The sequence below is a fragment of the Lethenteron reissneri genome, chromosome 62 (genome assembly GCF_015708825.2).
Source record: "Lethenteron reissneri isolate LAM-NWPU_2019-01 chromosome 62, ASM1570882v1, whole genome shotgun sequence".
NCBI classification, from domain to species: Eukaryota; Metazoa; Chordata; class Hyperoartia; order Petromyzontiformes; family Petromyzontidae; genus Lethenteron; species Lethenteron reissneri.
Window position 1 is genome coordinate 171,468 of NC_083840.1, and position 16,645 is coordinate 188,112.

The following is a 16,645-nucleotide window of genomic DNA, read 5'->3' on the forward strand; positions in this document are numbered from 1 at the left end:
GTGTGTGTGCGTGCGTGTCTCTCTTCTTCTCCTGTGTGTGTGTGCGTGCGTGTGTCTCTCTTCTCCTGTGTGTGTGTGCGTGCGTGTGTCTCTCTCTTCTCCTGTGTGTGTGTGTCTCTCTCTTCTCCTGTGTGTGTGCGTGCGTGTCTCTCTCTTTCCTGTGGTGTGTGCGTGTGTCTCTCTCTTCTCCTGTGTGTGTGTGCGTGCGTGTGTCTCTCTCTTCTCCTGTGTGTGTGTGCGTGCGTGTCTCTCTCTTCTCCTGTGTGTGTGTGCGTGCGTGTCTCTCTCTCTCTGTGTGTGTGTGTGCGTGTCTCTCTCTCTTCTCCTGGTGTGTGTGCGTGCGTGTCTCTCTCTCTTCTCCTGTGTGTGTGTGCGTGCGTGTCTCTCTCTTCTCCTGTGTGTGTGCGTGCGTGTCTCTCTCTCTTCTCCTGTGTGTGTGTGCGTGCGTGTCTCTCTCTCTCTTCCTGTGTGTGTGTGCGTGGTGTCTCTCTCTTCTCCTGTGTGTGTGTGCGTGCGTGTCTCTCTCTCTTCTCCTGTGTGTGTGTGCGTGCGTGTCTCTCTTTTCTCCTGTGTGTGTGCGTGCGTGTGTCTCTCTCTTCTCCTGTGTGTGTGTGCATGCGTGTGTCTCTTTCTTCTCCTGTGTGTGTGTGTGTGTGCGCGTGTCTCTCTCTTCTCCTGTGTGTGTGTGCGTGCGTGCGTGTCTCTCTCTCTTCTGCTGTGTGTGTGTGCGTGCGTGTCTCTCTCTTCTCCTGTGTGTGTGCGTGCGTGCGTCTCTCTCTCTTCTCCTGTGTGTGTGCGTGCGTGCGTCTCTCTCTCTTCTCCTGTGTGTGTGCGTGCGTGCGTCTCTCTCTCTTCTCCTGTGTGTGTGCGTGCGTGCGTCTCTCTCTCTTCTCCTGTGTGTGTGTGCGTGCGTGTCTCTCTCTCTTCTCCTGTGTGTGTGCGTGCGTGCGTGTCTCTCTCTCTTCTCCTGTGTGTGTGCGTGCGTGCGTGTCTCTCTCTCTTCTCCTGTGTGTGTGTGCGTGCGTGTGGTCTCTCTCTCTTCTCCTGTGTGTGTGTGCGTGCGTGTGTCTCTCTCTCTTCTCCTGTGTGTGTGTGCGTGCGCGTGTCTCTCTCTCTTCTCCTGTGTGTGCTGTGCGTGCGCGTGTCTCTCTCTCTTCTCCTGTGTGTGCGTGCGTGCGCGTGTCTCTCTCTCTTCTCCTGTGTGTGCGTGCGTGCGTGTCTCTCTCTCTTCTCCTGTGTGTGTGTGCGTGCGTGTCTCTCTCTCTTCTCCTGTGTGTGTGTGTGTGCGTGTCTCTCTCTTCTCCTGTGTGTGTGTGCGCGTGCGTTTCTCTCTCTTCTCCTGTGTGTGTGTGCGCGTGTCTCTCCAAGTGCAGAGCGTGTGGTGGAAATTCCACATTGCTCTAACGGTATATTCATAGGACAAACTGTCGTTGACTCGACAGCGACCCAATAAATAGGGGCTCACAAACTGCAAATCTCCTCAACTATGCCTGGTCTGTTTGTGCTTAGGAAGTCCGACTGCGGCTGGAGGCGGAGCTAAAGAACCTTCGCAAGGAAACCATGGAGCTCCGCAAGGAGACCGCAGGGCTCCAGGATAGCGAGGAATCGGCGAAGACACGCGCGGAGGGCCTGGTGGCGGAGTTGCAAAAACTCCGCGTAGAGAGAGCGGCGGAATTCCGGGATGAGGAAGTCTCTCGCCTCCTGGCGATGGAGGCAGAGGGAGCTGCGAGAAAGCGAGCGGCCGCCCTGGAGGAGGACGTGCGGGATCTGCTGGACCAGGTGGCGTGGCTCCACAAGAAGAACGCTTGCTTTGAGGAGGCTGAGCAGCTCGCCAAGGAATGCGCACAGCAGGCCCAGCTGCCCCAGGGGACCGCGCTGATTGGGGAGAGATCGGAAGGCCTGCAGGTAGAGGTGAAGGACCTCCGTGAGGAGACCACTAGGCTCCAGGAAAATGAGAAATCATTGAAGACTCGCACAGAGTACCTGGAGGCGGAGGTGAAGAACCCCTGTGAGCAGGCAGTGGAGCTCCGTCAGGAGAAGACTAGGCTCCAGGAAAACAAGAAATCATTGAAGATGCATGCAGAGGGCCTGGAGGCAGAGGTGAACAAACTCCGTGAGGAGACCACTAGGCTCCAGGAAAATGAGAAATCATTGAAGACTCGCACTGAGAGCTTGGAGACAGAGGTGAATAACCTCCATGAGGAGTGCACTAAGTTCAAGGAAAACGATAAATCATTGACTACTCGCACAGAGGGTCTGGAGGCGGAGGTGACGAACCTCTGCAAGGAGGCAGTGGAGCTCCGTGAGGAGAACACTAGGCTCCAGAAAAACGAGAAATCATTGAAGACTCGCACAGAGGGCCTGGAGGCGGAGGTGAAGAATCTCTGCAAGGAGGCAGTGGAGCTCCGTGAGGAGAACACTAGGCTCCAGGAAAACAAGAAATCATTGAAGATGCATGCAGAGGGCCTGGAGGCAGAGGTGAACAAACTCCGTGAGGAGACCACTAGGCTCCAGGAAAATGAGAAATCATTGAAGACTCACACTGAGAGCTTTGAGGCAGAGGTGAATCACCTCAATGAGGAGTGCACTAAGTTCAAGGAAAACGAGAAATCATTGACTACTCGCACAGAGGGCCTGGAGGCGGAGGTGAAGAACCTCTGCAAGGAGGCAGTGGAGCTCCGTGAGGAGAACACTAGGCTCCAGAAAAATGAGAAATCATTGAAGACTCGCACTGAGGGCCTGGAGGCAGAGGTGAAGAATCTCTGCAAGGAGGCAGTGGAGCTCCGTGAGGAGAACACTAGGCTCCAGGAAAACAAGAAATCATTGAAGATGCATGCAGAGGGCCTGGAGGCAGAGGTGAACAAACTCCGTGAGGAGACCACTAGGCTCCAAGAAAATGAGAAATCATTGAAGACTCACACTGAGAGCTTTGAGGCAGAGGTGAATCACCTCAATGAGGAGTGCACTAAGTTCAAGGAAAACGAGAAATCATTGACTACTCGCACAGAGGGCCTGGAGGCGGAGGTGAAGAACCTCTGCAAGGAGGCAGTGGAGCTCCGTGAGGAGAACACTAGGCTCCAGAAAAACGAGAAATCATTGAAGACTCACACTGAGAGCTTGGAGGCAGAGTTGAAGAACCTCCACGAGGAGACCATTAGGCTCCAGGAAAACGAGAAATCATTCAAGACTCACACAGAGGGTCTGGAGGCAGAGGTGAATAACCTCCATGAGGAGTGCACTAATTTCAAGGAAAACGAGAAATCATTGAAGACTCACACTGAGAGCTTGGAGGCAGAGGTGAAGTACCTCAGCGAGAAGACCATTAGGCTCCAGGAAAACGATAAATCATTGACTACTCGCACAGAGGACCTGGAGGCGGAGGTAAGGAACCTCTGCAAGGAGGCAGTGGAGCTCCGTGAGGATAACACTCGGCTCCAGAAAAACGATAAATCATTGAAGACTCACACAGAGGGTCTGAAGGCAGAGGTTAATAACCTCCGTGAGGAGAACACTCGGCTCCAGAAAAACGAGAAATCATTGAAGACTCGCACTGAGAGCTTGGAGGCAGAGGTGAAGTACCTCCGCGAGGAGACCATTAGGCTCCAGGAAAACGAGAAATCATTGACTACTCGCACAGAGGCCCTGGACGCAGAGATGAAGAACCTCTGCGATGAGGCAGCGGAGCTCCGTGAGGAGAACACTAGGCTCCAGGAAAATTCTAAATCATTGAAGATGCACACAGAATGCCTGGAGGGGGAGCTGATGAACTTCTGCAATGTGGACAGTGCCCAGCTGGCCTTGGCTAAAGCAGAGGTGATGGCGCCTTGTTGTTTCGCTGTTGTTTGGGCTGACGGTCTTTACGCTCGGTTTATTTTTTTTATTTATTTGCTCATTGGGTCAGAGGTCAAGAGGTCAGAGAGGCCGAGCCAGCCAATCACAGACATTGTATTATCGGGTTCTCAACAGTAGTGAGTCAGTGGTCTTAGGCTGGTCGCCAATTACTTGTGCAGGGACCTGTGGGCTCGCGTACAGACCCGTGGGCTCGTGGTTAAAAAGACCCGTGGGCTCGTGGTTAAAAAGAACCGTGGGCTCGTGGTTAAAAAGACCCGTGGGCTTGTTGTTAAAAAGACCCGTGGGCTCGTTGTTAAAAAGACCCGTGGGCTCGTGGTTAAAAAGACCCGTGGGCTCGTGGTTAAAAAGACCCGTGGGCTCGTGGTTAAAAAGACCCGTGGGCTCGTTGTTAAAAAGACCCGTGGGCTCGTTGTTAAAAAGACCCGTGGGCTCGTTGTTAAAAAGACCCGTGGGCTCGTGGTTAAAAAGACCCGTGGGCTCGTGGTTAAAAAGACCCGTGGGCTCGTGGTTAAAAAGACCCGTGGGCTCGTGGTTAACAAGACCCGTGGGCTCGCGTATGGAACCATAGACGTGCATGGGCATGGCTGCAGTAGTCTCTTTCTCTCTGTCTCCCTTGTCCATCTTTGATCCCAGGCACAGCTGCAGGAGCTGCTGAGTGAGCGAGAGTTCCTCACCAGTACCAACGCGGTCCTGCGCTCGGAGCTCCGCGAGCAGGGCCAGGAGTTGGCGCGTGTCCTTGGCCACAACAACTCACGGCAGCGCATCCACCACGTGATGCAGATCAAGCAGGACAACACCAGGCTCTTTGAGGTGACGGGCAGTGGGGGAGACGGCGGCGGCAGTGGCGACACTACAGTTAGTTCGGCGGCCCCGCAAGGCGGCGGGCAACCCGGGTTAGCCTCGCTGGGTGTCGGTGGCGAGATGTTAACTCCCTCGCCTGGTATACAGGAGGTTATGAGTTCGATCCCAGACCTAACGCCTGCTGCATATTTTGGGTTTGCGTGTCTCCCCATGTTTAGATTTTTCTCCCGAGTCCTCTGGTTTTCCCTCCACATTTATAATCGACACCTGTTTAGAGTATTTGGCTGCTATAAATCTCCACATGATAAGTCACTTTGTTTAGCTATCATTTATGGCCAGGTTGTTTCTGAAAATGCTGCATAGCTCAGTGGGCCTTACTTGGTAAAATATATATTTTTTAGTTTAGTTTATGAGCCGGGCAGCGGGGCAGACTTAGCCGGGTTAGGAGTAACCGGAAGGGTCACTGGTGTAGCCGGTTTAACCACAGCTCAGTCTCTTTTGAAAGTTTGGCTCTTTTTTGTGTCTGTGTCTCTAAGGGTTTCTGTGCCTCCTGTGTGAATCGGACTCTGCGCGAGTATATGGGTTTCTCTGTGCGTGAGTCTACGGGTCTCTGAGTCGATGGTTACGGTGGTGGTGGCTGTTGTGGTGGTGCAGGAGGTTTGTGACCTCAAACATCGCTTGGTTAAAGTCGAGGCCAAGAGCAAGCTGACGTCGCAGCCCCGGGCCAGCTTCAGGGACTCGTTCAGAATCACTAACAAGGAGAACAACGGGGACCAGGAGCAGCACTAACAGCACCAGCAGCAGGAACAGCAGCAGTGACAACAACAGCAGCATCCACGTGTGGTCTTGCCATAAAAATATCTAACGGTAATAAACTTACATCGATGGTGATTAATCTAGGTCAACATGTGGGGTAAGATAGGTGTGTGCTTGGGGTGGGTAGGATGGGGTAATCGGGTCCGGTGGGGTAAGTTTGGTGGGTGGGGTGGGTAGGATGGGGTAATCGAGTGGGTGGGGTGAGTTTGGTGGGTGGGGTTTAAGTGTGGGACAACTGTCCATTGCTACTCTGATGTCAATAAAGATTCCATTTTAATATGTGTCCAACTTGGGTTGCCTCTACCTATAAACTCAGTCCATCTTCCTGGTTCTTTTGGTAAAGTCACGTAGAAGGGAGATAATAAGATAATAAAAATAAAATAATACAATTCTCACGACGTTTCGGCCACAACGCAAGCAGCCGTACTCAGGTGAAGAACAGGTCTGTCGGAAAGACAGCGTCTGAATGAACACCACCAAGCTTGGCAGCGTATATTTAAGCTAGGTTAGGGGAGGAAGAGTGCCATGACAAAGGAATTTGCATATCAACAGAGGAATTTAGCATATTTATGGAAAATGCTGAATGGGATTAGTCACTTTGTGGAATGCGTAGGAGGGGGGGGGGTCTCAAAGTCATATTATGCCCGTGCATTATGTAGGATTAGCAGCAACAAAGGGAGGAGGTAGGGTTAGCAGTAATAAAGGGAAGGAATTTTAATAGTAAGGAGCTGTAGCAGCCAAACCACCACGTAAAAAACTAAAATATAAACTATATCAATATACTAAATATACTCTCTGATAAGCTGAGCTACTAACAGTAAGTCATACATTACAATTCTGTCGCAAGAAATATAATATGCCTCCAGCTAAACTTTTTCCTTAATCACACGGATCTACCCCATACTATATACTGCCATAGACAAATCCAACAATAAATTATATACTGTACTAGCGGTAAGTACCCGGCGTTGCTCGGGCGAAAAAGGCAGACACACATGGACTTACACACAGACATTGACCCACACACATAGAAACACATCGACTTAGACGCACACACACACATATATGGTTAAACCCAGGATGGATCGTTAGCAGGCCAGCCTAAATGTTTCTAACCGGCGAAGATGTTCCATTAGGGGGATGCACGTTTTGCAAGCGTATAGAAGGGAGGAAATTACCATGGCCGAGAAGAGCTGAAGCTTCGTGCGGAGCGACAGACCAGGTAGCTTCCACACAGCATAACGTAGCCGATGAAAAGATAATGGCGCTCGACTGATTTGAAGTGAGACTTCTGCTGTTAAACCGGAGCCGGTCATGAGCACACTGGGCAGGTATGGGAATCTCGGCAATCTCTCCACAACTGGCGCATCACGAATTGTGAGCTGTGGGGGTGAATTGTTCGATGGTACAAAATACCCAGGCAGGTGGTTAGTTTTGGTGGGGCTGATGGTAAGGTCCCACCTCTTAGTGGCAAGCTCCAGGTTCAGCAGCAGTGAGCAGCAATCACCAGAGCATCGGTATACATAACATGGTTGAGCAATAGGGAGGCATCCGTTGACCGCACCCGGGCATCGATCAGCCCCCATTGTATCTGCACCATATGGTAATTGATCGGGTACAGCCATTGAAGGCTTCACGAACTACGTGGTCAAAAGATATGTTAAATAATGTGGAGCCAGAGGACATCCCTGGCACACCCCAAGGTGTAGAGGGAATGGCTCTGACTGACGGCCACGTAGTTTGACGCGGGGCCGCTCACCAACATGAAGGTCCTTAAGGATCGTGAGCAAAGTTTGAGGGACTCCGAAAACATGAAAAACAACCCAGAGGCCAGGCCTACTGATGGTATCAGAGGCCAGGCCTACTGATGGTATCATAGGCCTTGAGCAGGTCAATAAAGCACATACATTCACTCACACACACACGGACCTACAGACACGCAAAGAAATGGACTTACACTGACTGACATGGAGCCATGCACACAAAGCGACTAACACAGACGCCCATGGACTGACACACAGACATACTGACACACATACAAAGACACACACACACATCGACTCGCACAGACATACGTGGACTCACACATTGACGTAAACACACATGTACTTACACAGACACATATCGACTAAGACACACACATGGACTTGCACACACATACATAGACTGACACACACATTGCCCTACACACACATAGACATATGTACTGTGACACAGACATCTACTTTAGATACACACATGTAGATTAACACACACATCGACTGACACACATAGACACACAAACGCACATTGACTAACACACTCAGATGGAGCCATAAACACATCGACTCGCACACACACGCATTCACTTAGACACACATCGAGTGAAACACACACGTATGGACTTACACACACATGTGGACTAACACACACACACAGCGACTGATATGCACACAAATGGACTGACACACACAAACACTTGTACATACACACACACACATGGGGCGTTGTCCGTTTGAAAAAGACAGACACACATGGACTCACACACAGACATGGAGCCACACACATTGAAACCCATCGACTTACACGCACACAAATACATATGGACTCACACACACAGACATCGACTTTAGGGACACACATGTAGTTTCTGCACACAAACATCATCGTGATATTTGTAAAGTTATTTGTTTAACAATAGTAAACAATAAACCTCAGTTCTTAGCGAAACATGCAATAAAATTGTACTTTACATTGGCGTGGTGACGCATCGTCCCATGCAGAGCCTGCGGCCTCGCCTAGATTGGCAAGCCGGAGGAGGTGAGACGTTGCCAGGCTGCGAGCTGGGCCGCTACCCTCGCCCCCCCCACCATCCCCCCGCCCGAGGCAGAATAATACGATGTAAGCGTTGTCATAATATTAAATTAATATGTGAGGGCTTTATAGCAGTAACTGCACATATTGTGGTGGGGGGGGAAGACATCACACTGTGAAGAGAAATTGGCAGCGTGATGTGTATATTTATTTCATGTTAAACGCGTAAAATAAAATGTCTCCCGTGAGCTGGAGCGAACGCGCATGACTTGGCAGGGTCCGCCCCCCCCCCCCACGCAATTGTCGTGAGTTGGTACGGTCGATGTCTCGCAATAAGTAAATAATGAATAATAGAAATGGCACAAATGCGTTAATTAAACTACTTTAAAGTTTACGGATGGGAAAACGGAATAGCCTATTCCCACTGCGGGGCTTAGGGTGTGCTGCCTGTCAAAAAAAAATTCTACCTAAAGCCCACCGTCCGAGAGCCAAATCCCCCGCAAGTGCGAGCACGTGGAGACTTTTATATATAAGAAAGAAAGGATTATTACTATACACCACCCTATACCTTAGACTATACATTGTAATATTACACGATGTATTATTCTACCCACCCTACTGTATACCACACTGCTGTATATTCACTATACAATTACGATACTATATTACCTTATACATTATATGAAACATTACACTTTTATACTATTTATTATTATACAATCTGCTATACACTATACCATTGACCGTCGCGTGAAAGGTACTAAGAGGAAGCAACGAAATATGTCAATGGGAGAGTGGTGAGAGGAGACTTGCAGCGGAGCAAAGACTCCATTCCCTGCGGAGAATACGAAAGATATATAGTCAATGCCAGTGAGTGGACTGTGGTCTGAAAGTCACCGTAAACGTAAACACAATCAGTTAAGATCCGAAATGGTTTATAACGTCCTTCCAATGATTGCTGAGCCAGAATCCATCTTCTCGGTTGAAGGTGTCTGTGTTTGTATATGTGGATCGCCTCATGAACAAATCTCTCATGGTAGCCAGATGGCTTGCAGAGAACCTCTGTCTTGGCGAAGTCCATGTCATGTGAGCCCACTGAATTGTAATAGTGATCTGCCACGGCTGAGGTGTTTGTCCTACCGTGTTTTAGGTCTGCTTTATGTTCACAGATGCGGTCCGAGACATGTCGTTTGGTTACTCCAATGTAACTGCTACCACAGAGGCAACTTAGTTTGTAGACGCCAGGGTGTACTGTATGTCTGGAACCACATCTTTTACAGACGGGATCAGATCATGGATTTTATGTACTGTGCTGAATCGGACCTGGATCTTGTGTTTATTCAGGATTTTGGAGATCTTTTTTGTGACCCCTGCAATGTAGGGTAAGGTGATAGTTTTGAATGGCTCCTCAACCGGATCCTTCTTGATGGTTGGAGTGATGGCCTTGCGGATTGTGTAGTCTGAGTAACCATTAGCCTTAAGAGCTTGGCGTACGTGTTTGAGTTCACTGGCAATGTGTTCCTGGTCGGAGATGCATTGGGCTCTATGGTGTAGAGTCTTGATGAGGGAATTCTGGGATGGATGGTGGTGGGAATCCGGTTTTAGGTAAGCATCCGTATGGGTAGCTTTCCTGTAGACAGAGTGGCTCATTGAACCATCAGGTCTCCTTTTAATTAGGACATCCAAAAAGGGTAGCTTGCCATTAAAGTTCTTCACCTGAGGACAGCTACTTGCGTTGTGGCCGAAACGTCATGAGAATTGTATTATTTTATTATCTCCCTTCTACGTGACTACCGAAAGAACCACAAAGATGAATCCCTGCAGTCACGAAAGCTTTAAATCGAAATTTAAACTCGGTCAGGTTAACGGTAGTGATGGGGGTGGTAATGCAGCGGTTAGCACGCTGCTATCATGCGACGCAAGGTCTACGTGAGCAGGGTGGGTGAACTTGGGGTGGCACCACCCAAGGCCTTGCCGGCGTGGCGAGGGCCCGCCCGGGGTTGCCCCCACCTCAGGCAGTCTCGTGCACGATCTTCACTCGACTCGCTGTCCGGATCACTTGATTCTCTGCCGTGCCGCCTGGTCGGGTCACGGGCCTGTAGGTACAACCCCCAGCCAGTCTCGCTCTCTCCCTCGGTGCCCTCTTCTACCTGGGAGGACAGCCCTTCTGAGCGGGCAGGGGCGGCCAGCTTGGTGACCAGGGGCCAACCGGCAGTGGCTCGCCCCCTCACCGAGTGTATCCCAACCCCTCGGACTTTCGTCCACCTGGCTTAGCCCCAGACGTCTCGGCTGACTCCACGTCCGAGTCCAGGGGCGAAGGGGTGGGGCTGGAGGAGCACGCCCCCTCTGAGTGCACTAGCGTACGCCACACACTCATGATAACACACCTCAGCTGGGCAATCACTCCGCAACCTCCAACCTCACTCCGGGGTTAATACCAGACACCATGCTTTGTTGAGTAAGAGGTGCCTTTGCAACCGTCGCTTTAGGTGTATACCTCTGTGTGTATATACCTATAATTCTAGATTTGAAGCTTTCGTGACTGCAAGGATTCATACTCTTAGTTCTTTCGGTAAAGTCACGTAGGTAAAAAAAAAATAAAACAATAAAATTACGACGTTTCGGAGGCAACACAAGTCTCTGTCATCAGGTGGGACCGTCACAGACAGATTTGCTGCATCAAGTGAGGCAAGGATTCAAGATGCAAGCCCTTAAATACAAGTTGAGGGGGGGGAGCTTATCAGAATGTGGTAGCCAATGAATGGAATGTATCGGGAGGGAGGGGGCGGGGCTAAAAGAAGGCACGAAGTGCTACGTAGAATGTATCGGGGGGGGGGGGGCTAAAAGAAGGCACGAAGTGCTACGTAGGCGTCGGCGAAGTGGACATGTTTGTGCGCAAGTAACTATTGTTGCACATGCTAACGTATTGGACGAGGAGGGGGGGGGGGGCTAAAAGAGAGTACGGGGTGCAAGTGTACGTGGACATGTATATGGACAAGCACCTGTTCATACACATGATAGAAAAGAACGAAAATGCCCATGTTTATACCAGTGTTGGCTGACAATAAAGAGAGTACTGTTAAATGCTGGGGATGTTAACACTCGGTAAAGTAAAGTAAAATAGTGCCTGTCAGATAAGATGGTCCAAAAATGTGTAATTAAATCTTTTTTGCATGGTTGATAAGATCTTAGATTTGAAGCTTTCGTGACTGCAAGGATTCATATTCTTAGGTTTTTTTCCGGTAAAGTCACGTAGGTAAAAAATTTAAATTAATAAAAGTAAAATAAAATAAAAAATCACGACGTTTCAGAGGCAACACAAGCCTCCGTCTTCAGGTGGAAACGTCACAGCCACGACAGCTGTATCAAGTAGGAAGGCCAGCGTCTCGAGAAGCTGTGACTTGTCTCGTTGTCTGTTAAAAACTCTAACAGATAGATGGAATTCCTCCCCGTAGAGGGCATTAATTCTAGATTTGAAGCTTTCGTGACTGCAAGGATTCATATTCTTAGGTTTTTTCACAGCTTCTCGAGACGCTGGCCTTCCTACTTGATACAGCTATCGTGGCTGTGACGGTTCCACCTGAAGACGGAGGCTTGTGTTGCCTCCGAAACGTCGTGATTTTTATTTTATTTTACTTTTATTAATTTACATTTTTTACCTACGTGACTTTACCGAAAAAACCTAAGAATATGATAACATCTTTCCAATGATTACTAAGTTTGTACCCATCATCACGGTTGAAATTATGTCTGTGTTTGTATATCTGAATGGCTTTGTGTACAACCCTTTGATGGTAGCCAGAGGGTTTGCAGAACACCTTAGTCTCGGAGAAAACAATCTCATGAGAGCCCACCGCGTTGTAGCAATGATCGGCAATGGCGGAAGACTCAATTTTGCCGTGTTTCAAATCTGACTTGTGCTCGCGGACACGATCAGACACATGACGTTTCATTTCCCCAATGTAACAGTCACCACAGCTGCAACTGAGTTTATAGACTCCAGGGTATTGCAAGTCAGAGATGACATCCTTCACAGATGGAATTAGACCACGGATTTTATGTACTGTACTGAATCGGACTTGGATCTTGTGTTTTTTTAGAATTTTGGAGAACTTTTTGGTCACGCCTGCTATGTATGGTAACGTGACAGTTTTGATCAGAGTTTCAAGTGGCTGTTTCTGTATGGTGGGAGAAACAGCTTGGCGGATGGTGCGTTCAGAGTATCCGTTCATCCTGAGGGCCCGATGTACATGTCTCAATTCACTGGCCAGGTGGTGTTGGTCAGAAATGCCATGAGCTCTGTGGTATAGCGTTTTGATGAGAGAATTCTTTTGAGATGGGTGGTGGTGGGAGTCCTGTTTCAAGTACGAATCTGTGTGGGTGGCTTTCCTGTAGACAATGTCCCAAGGATCCGTCAGGTCTCCTCTCAAACAGAATATCTAAGAATGGTAGTTTGCCATCTTTCTCCACTTCCATGGTGAATCTGATGGATGGATGTCTGGAATTGATGTGGTCCAAGAAGTGGTTCAGTGCTGGGAGGCCATGTGGCCAAATTACGAAAGTGTCATCCACATACCTCTTCTACAGGGAAGGACGCAGGGTGGATGTCTGAATGGCGTCTGATTCAAACTTTTCCATGAACATGTTGGCTATCACTGGTGACAAGGGGGAGCCCATAGGGGTACCCTCATTCTGTTTGTACAAGGTGCCATTCCAGGTAAAATAAGTGGTGAGGCAATGCCTAACCAGCGCAGGTACATCCGAATTCAATCCATGTTAGACCAAGTCCTCAATTATTGTTAGGGTTTCAACGATTAACTCCCCTACCTACAAACTGGCCCGTTTTCTATCAGATACTCTACTTCCCTTCACAGGCAATACCTCTTTGGCAGTACTCAACTCAACCCAACTAGTCTCTTTGGTCAAGGACATGGTACTATCTCCTGATTATATCCTCATCAGTTTTAATGCATCTCTGTTTACCAAAGTTCCAGTGTGTGTGGGAAGGCGTTTGCACAGTCATCTGCTCTTGTAGCACACCAGAGAACACACGGGAGAGAAACCCTTCAAGTGCAGTGTGTGTGGGAAGGCGTTTGCACGTTCATCTGCTCTTGTAGAACACCAAAGAACACACACGGGAGAGAAACCCTTCAGGTGCACTCCGTGCAGGAAAGCATTTACACTTTCACCAAATCTTCAAAGACACCAAAGAACACACAAGCATCAGAAGATCCACAAGGAGTGGAGTCTGAAATCAGCTTCTGAAAGTCTAAGTGCCGCGAGCCCATTCCTCATCAAACAAGACACGGAAAAAAAATCCCGGTTTGGACACTTTTAAAGGTATCAAGGTGAAATATGAAGAGGTGAAGGTGAAATGTGAAGAAGTGATGATTAAGAGCGAAGAAGTGAAGGTAAAATGTGAAGATGAAGATTCAAAATCGGACCGTCAAATCGATGGAGGCAACGTGAAGCAGGAGGAGAATTCTGACTGCGAGGCAGAGCTATGCAACTCCCAGCAGTTTGTGGAGGTGGAAGTGGAGGTGTGGGTGGACTTCCTCCGAGACAATACAAAGTCAAATGGAGACCCGGTAGATGTGTAAGCTTGAGACGATGTCGCTCCAATAGATGCACCTTTGTCACAGGCCTTGAACCAAGAATGTTAAGTTGAACACTCAATTCCTAGATTCAACCTGCAGTTTAAGAGCGGCCAGTCTTTTGTGGACCTGTGCGTTGGGTAGATCTCTCTAACCAGGAGCGAGAGTCCATAAGCTGCCAAGCAGTCACTGTTATCAATTGCATTTTTATGGTGCTTGCAAAATCGCCTTTGGCAATTCGGAGTTTTGTAGCGTATCTCGTCTCAAACACATCGAAGAGCATCCCCAAGTAGCAGCTGCCCTCGTGTGGCACAAGGTGTGGTGGCCCTGCACCGGCCTGCATGTGGACAAGAGCCTGTCCGTAGGGGGCGATGGTTGATGTGGCATCCCAGTTGTGTAGGTTGTAGGTAATGTTTAAAATTTGCTACATTTTGACCCAGACGCCAGCATGCAATGGCCTACTCGTTTTGAATGGCGGAATAGTATGGTTGTACATACACTGTTAAGCAGACGGTGGTATTTTTTTTATATCTTGTTAATACGATGTAACCTGATGCAGTATATTTTAAGTGCAGTAATTTAATTTTTATTAATAATTGTCAATAATTAAAAATTAATACTTGTGTAGTAAGTATGTAGGAGGCTTGACGACAGGATCGGAGGCACACTTGTTTATTACACCAACTTGTGCATACACTAATTACGGGTCACTTGGCTACAGGGATACACAACAGCTAACCCCGCTAACCTATGCCCAAGTCCTCCACTACGGAGCTAGGGGAGGCTATCTATCCCAGCCCTGGTCAAGCTGGGATCCCGGCACCCTGAGTCTCCAGACCTGCTCGTCGGTCTGGGCTCTCGGGGCCACGCCACCGGCTTGCCCTGGTCGGCCCTTATAAGGACAGCGAGCCAGGGGAGCTCTGGGGCCTATTCTAGCAGGTCTTCCTTCTTCTCTGGTTAAAGCTGAGCTCCGACCTCGAGCCCTCCGGCTCACCACCTTTTATAGGGCTCGGCCCCCGGGAGGGGCCCGTGGGGGATGCAGGTGCGGACGTCGGTGCGAGCACCTCCCCTGTGTACGGCCGTAACCCCGCCCCTTGTGTTTGTTAGCCATCCGTGGCCATGCACAATTACACCTCTACATCACCCCCCCCCTGTACAGCTCGCAGCCGTCCCCGGCTGCAAAAAAAAATTAGAATAAAGGTGCATCTCTCCCGAAAACCGTGTGTGTGCCTCGCGTAATTTTAACAAGAACAACAACAGGAAGAGAAAAAAAAATAACCCGACGCACCCCCCCGAATAAATACCCCAAAACCAACATATATACACGCACTCCGGACGCCACCCCCCCCCACTGTCCGCAAGGCCCCCCAACGGTCGACCTCACAATAGTCTGCGCGTTTTGGCGCGCGTTCTCGCGGCGGCCCGTCACAAGGGCCCGTCCCGGCACGCTCAGTGGCGGTTGTTGACGATCCGGGTGCAAGAGAGTCTGGCGTCGCTACCGAGTGACCCCCGACCCCTCCGGGAGGGGTTGGCGGGCGTGGACCCGTCACTCCTGTTGCACCTGGAGACGGAACAGTTGATGTTAGGTCAGGCGAGAGCAGCGACGTCGGGGAGTCGGCGGAACCCTCACACGTTTGGCCATGCGTGTGTGTGTGTGAACCACGGGGCGGCGCGATGAACGGTTTCAACCTTGAGGGGTGCACGTACCACCGACGCCTCCCCCATTTGACGCGAACACATTGCGGCCGCAAGACCTGTACGACCTCCACTGGCCCCCGCCACGGCCGTACCAACTTTGACGAGGTTGCCAGCGGCACCTGGGGACAGTGCAACCATGCCCTGACCCCTGGTTTCCATTTGAACACATGTACCCGCCCCAGCCGAAGCCTCTCGTTCGCCCTCTGGCGGAGTTCAGAATTTTGCACGGCCGCTTCCCGCGCCTCAGACAATTTGCTGATGTTAAATTTAACGTGTTCGGACAAGTTAGACTTCGCCTGGGGCGCCGAGAGCTTCAGCTGGGTCGTTACAGGGGGGTTAGCCTCGCGTCCATACATTAAAAAGAAAGGAGAAAATCCGGTGGCCGCATGGGGAGCCATCCTGTGGGCCTGCAACACACCGGCTATGCGAAGGTCCCAATCTGTCTGGGATACCGACACCTGCTGGGACAGCATAGACGTGATGGTCCGATGCAGCCGTTCCACCATCCCGTCAGTTTGTGGGTGATACGGGGAGGTCCGAATTTTCTCCGTACCCAAGAGGTCGCACACCTCGCGGAGGAGTTTTCCCGAAAAATTCTTACCCTGGTCAGTAAGCAGCCGTTCCGGAGCACCCTTGTCGAGGACATAGCCCTGGACAAAGGCCTCCGCGATGGCTGCTGCCGACTGGTTGGCCAGGGGCCAGGCCATAGGCCATCTCGTGAAGTACTCGACCCCTGTCAATAAATACCTATTCCCCCTGGGTGTAGCGGGAAATGGGCCGAGTATGTCTAGAGCAACGAGCTCGTTAACCCGGGAAACCTTTATGGACTGCAGCGGAGGGTTGGACCCCCTAGCAGGTGGCTTCCGCTGCGCGCATTGCGTGCACGACCCCAGGAGATCCCCCACGTCCTTTGCCATGCCCGGCCAGAAGAAATCGAGCTGGAGCGTGGCAAAGGTCTTGTGAACTCCCAAGTGCAGAAGCCGCTCATGAACAGCCCATACCACCTTACCCCTTAATGCTGCCGGCACCACGAGCCGCTGGCGGCGGGTTTTTCCGTCCCAGTGCATTAAAAGACCCTGGAACAACCCCCA

General features: G+C 50.2%; 1 protein-coding gene across 1 annotated transcript; it reads left to right on the top strand.

Annotated features, from left to right (window-relative positions):
- Positions 1-1,480: 1,480 nt before the first annotated feature.
- Positions 1,481-5,618, top strand: LOC133358456 (hyaluronan mediated motility receptor-like). The gene is made up of 3 exons (XM_061576746.1): positions 1,481-3,813; positions 4,486-4,662; positions 5,308-5,618. The coding sequence occupies exons 1-3, from the start codon at positions 1,561-1,563 to the stop codon at positions 5,440-5,442; spliced, it is 2,565 nt and encodes an 854-aa protein (XP_061432730.1). The 5' UTR covers positions 1,481-1,560; the 3' UTR covers positions 5,443-5,618.
- The last annotated feature ends 11,027 nt before the right edge of the window (positions 5,619-16,645 follow it).

Bases quoted from the DNA above. Each gene is read 5' to 3' on its own strand.
- LOC133358456 (XM_061576746.1), top strand. From the start codon at position 1,561: ATGGAGCTCCGCAAGGAGACCGCAGGGCTCCAGGATAGCGAGGAATCG. The intron at 3,814-4,485 runs GTGATGGCGCCT...CTTTGATCCCAG, and splicing joins TGGCCTTGGCTAAAGCAGAG to GCACAGCTGCAGGAGCTGCT. The intron at 4,663-5,307 runs GTGACGGGCAGT...GTGGTGGTGCAG, and splicing joins ACAACACCAGGCTCTTTGAG to GAGGTTTGTGACCTCAAACA.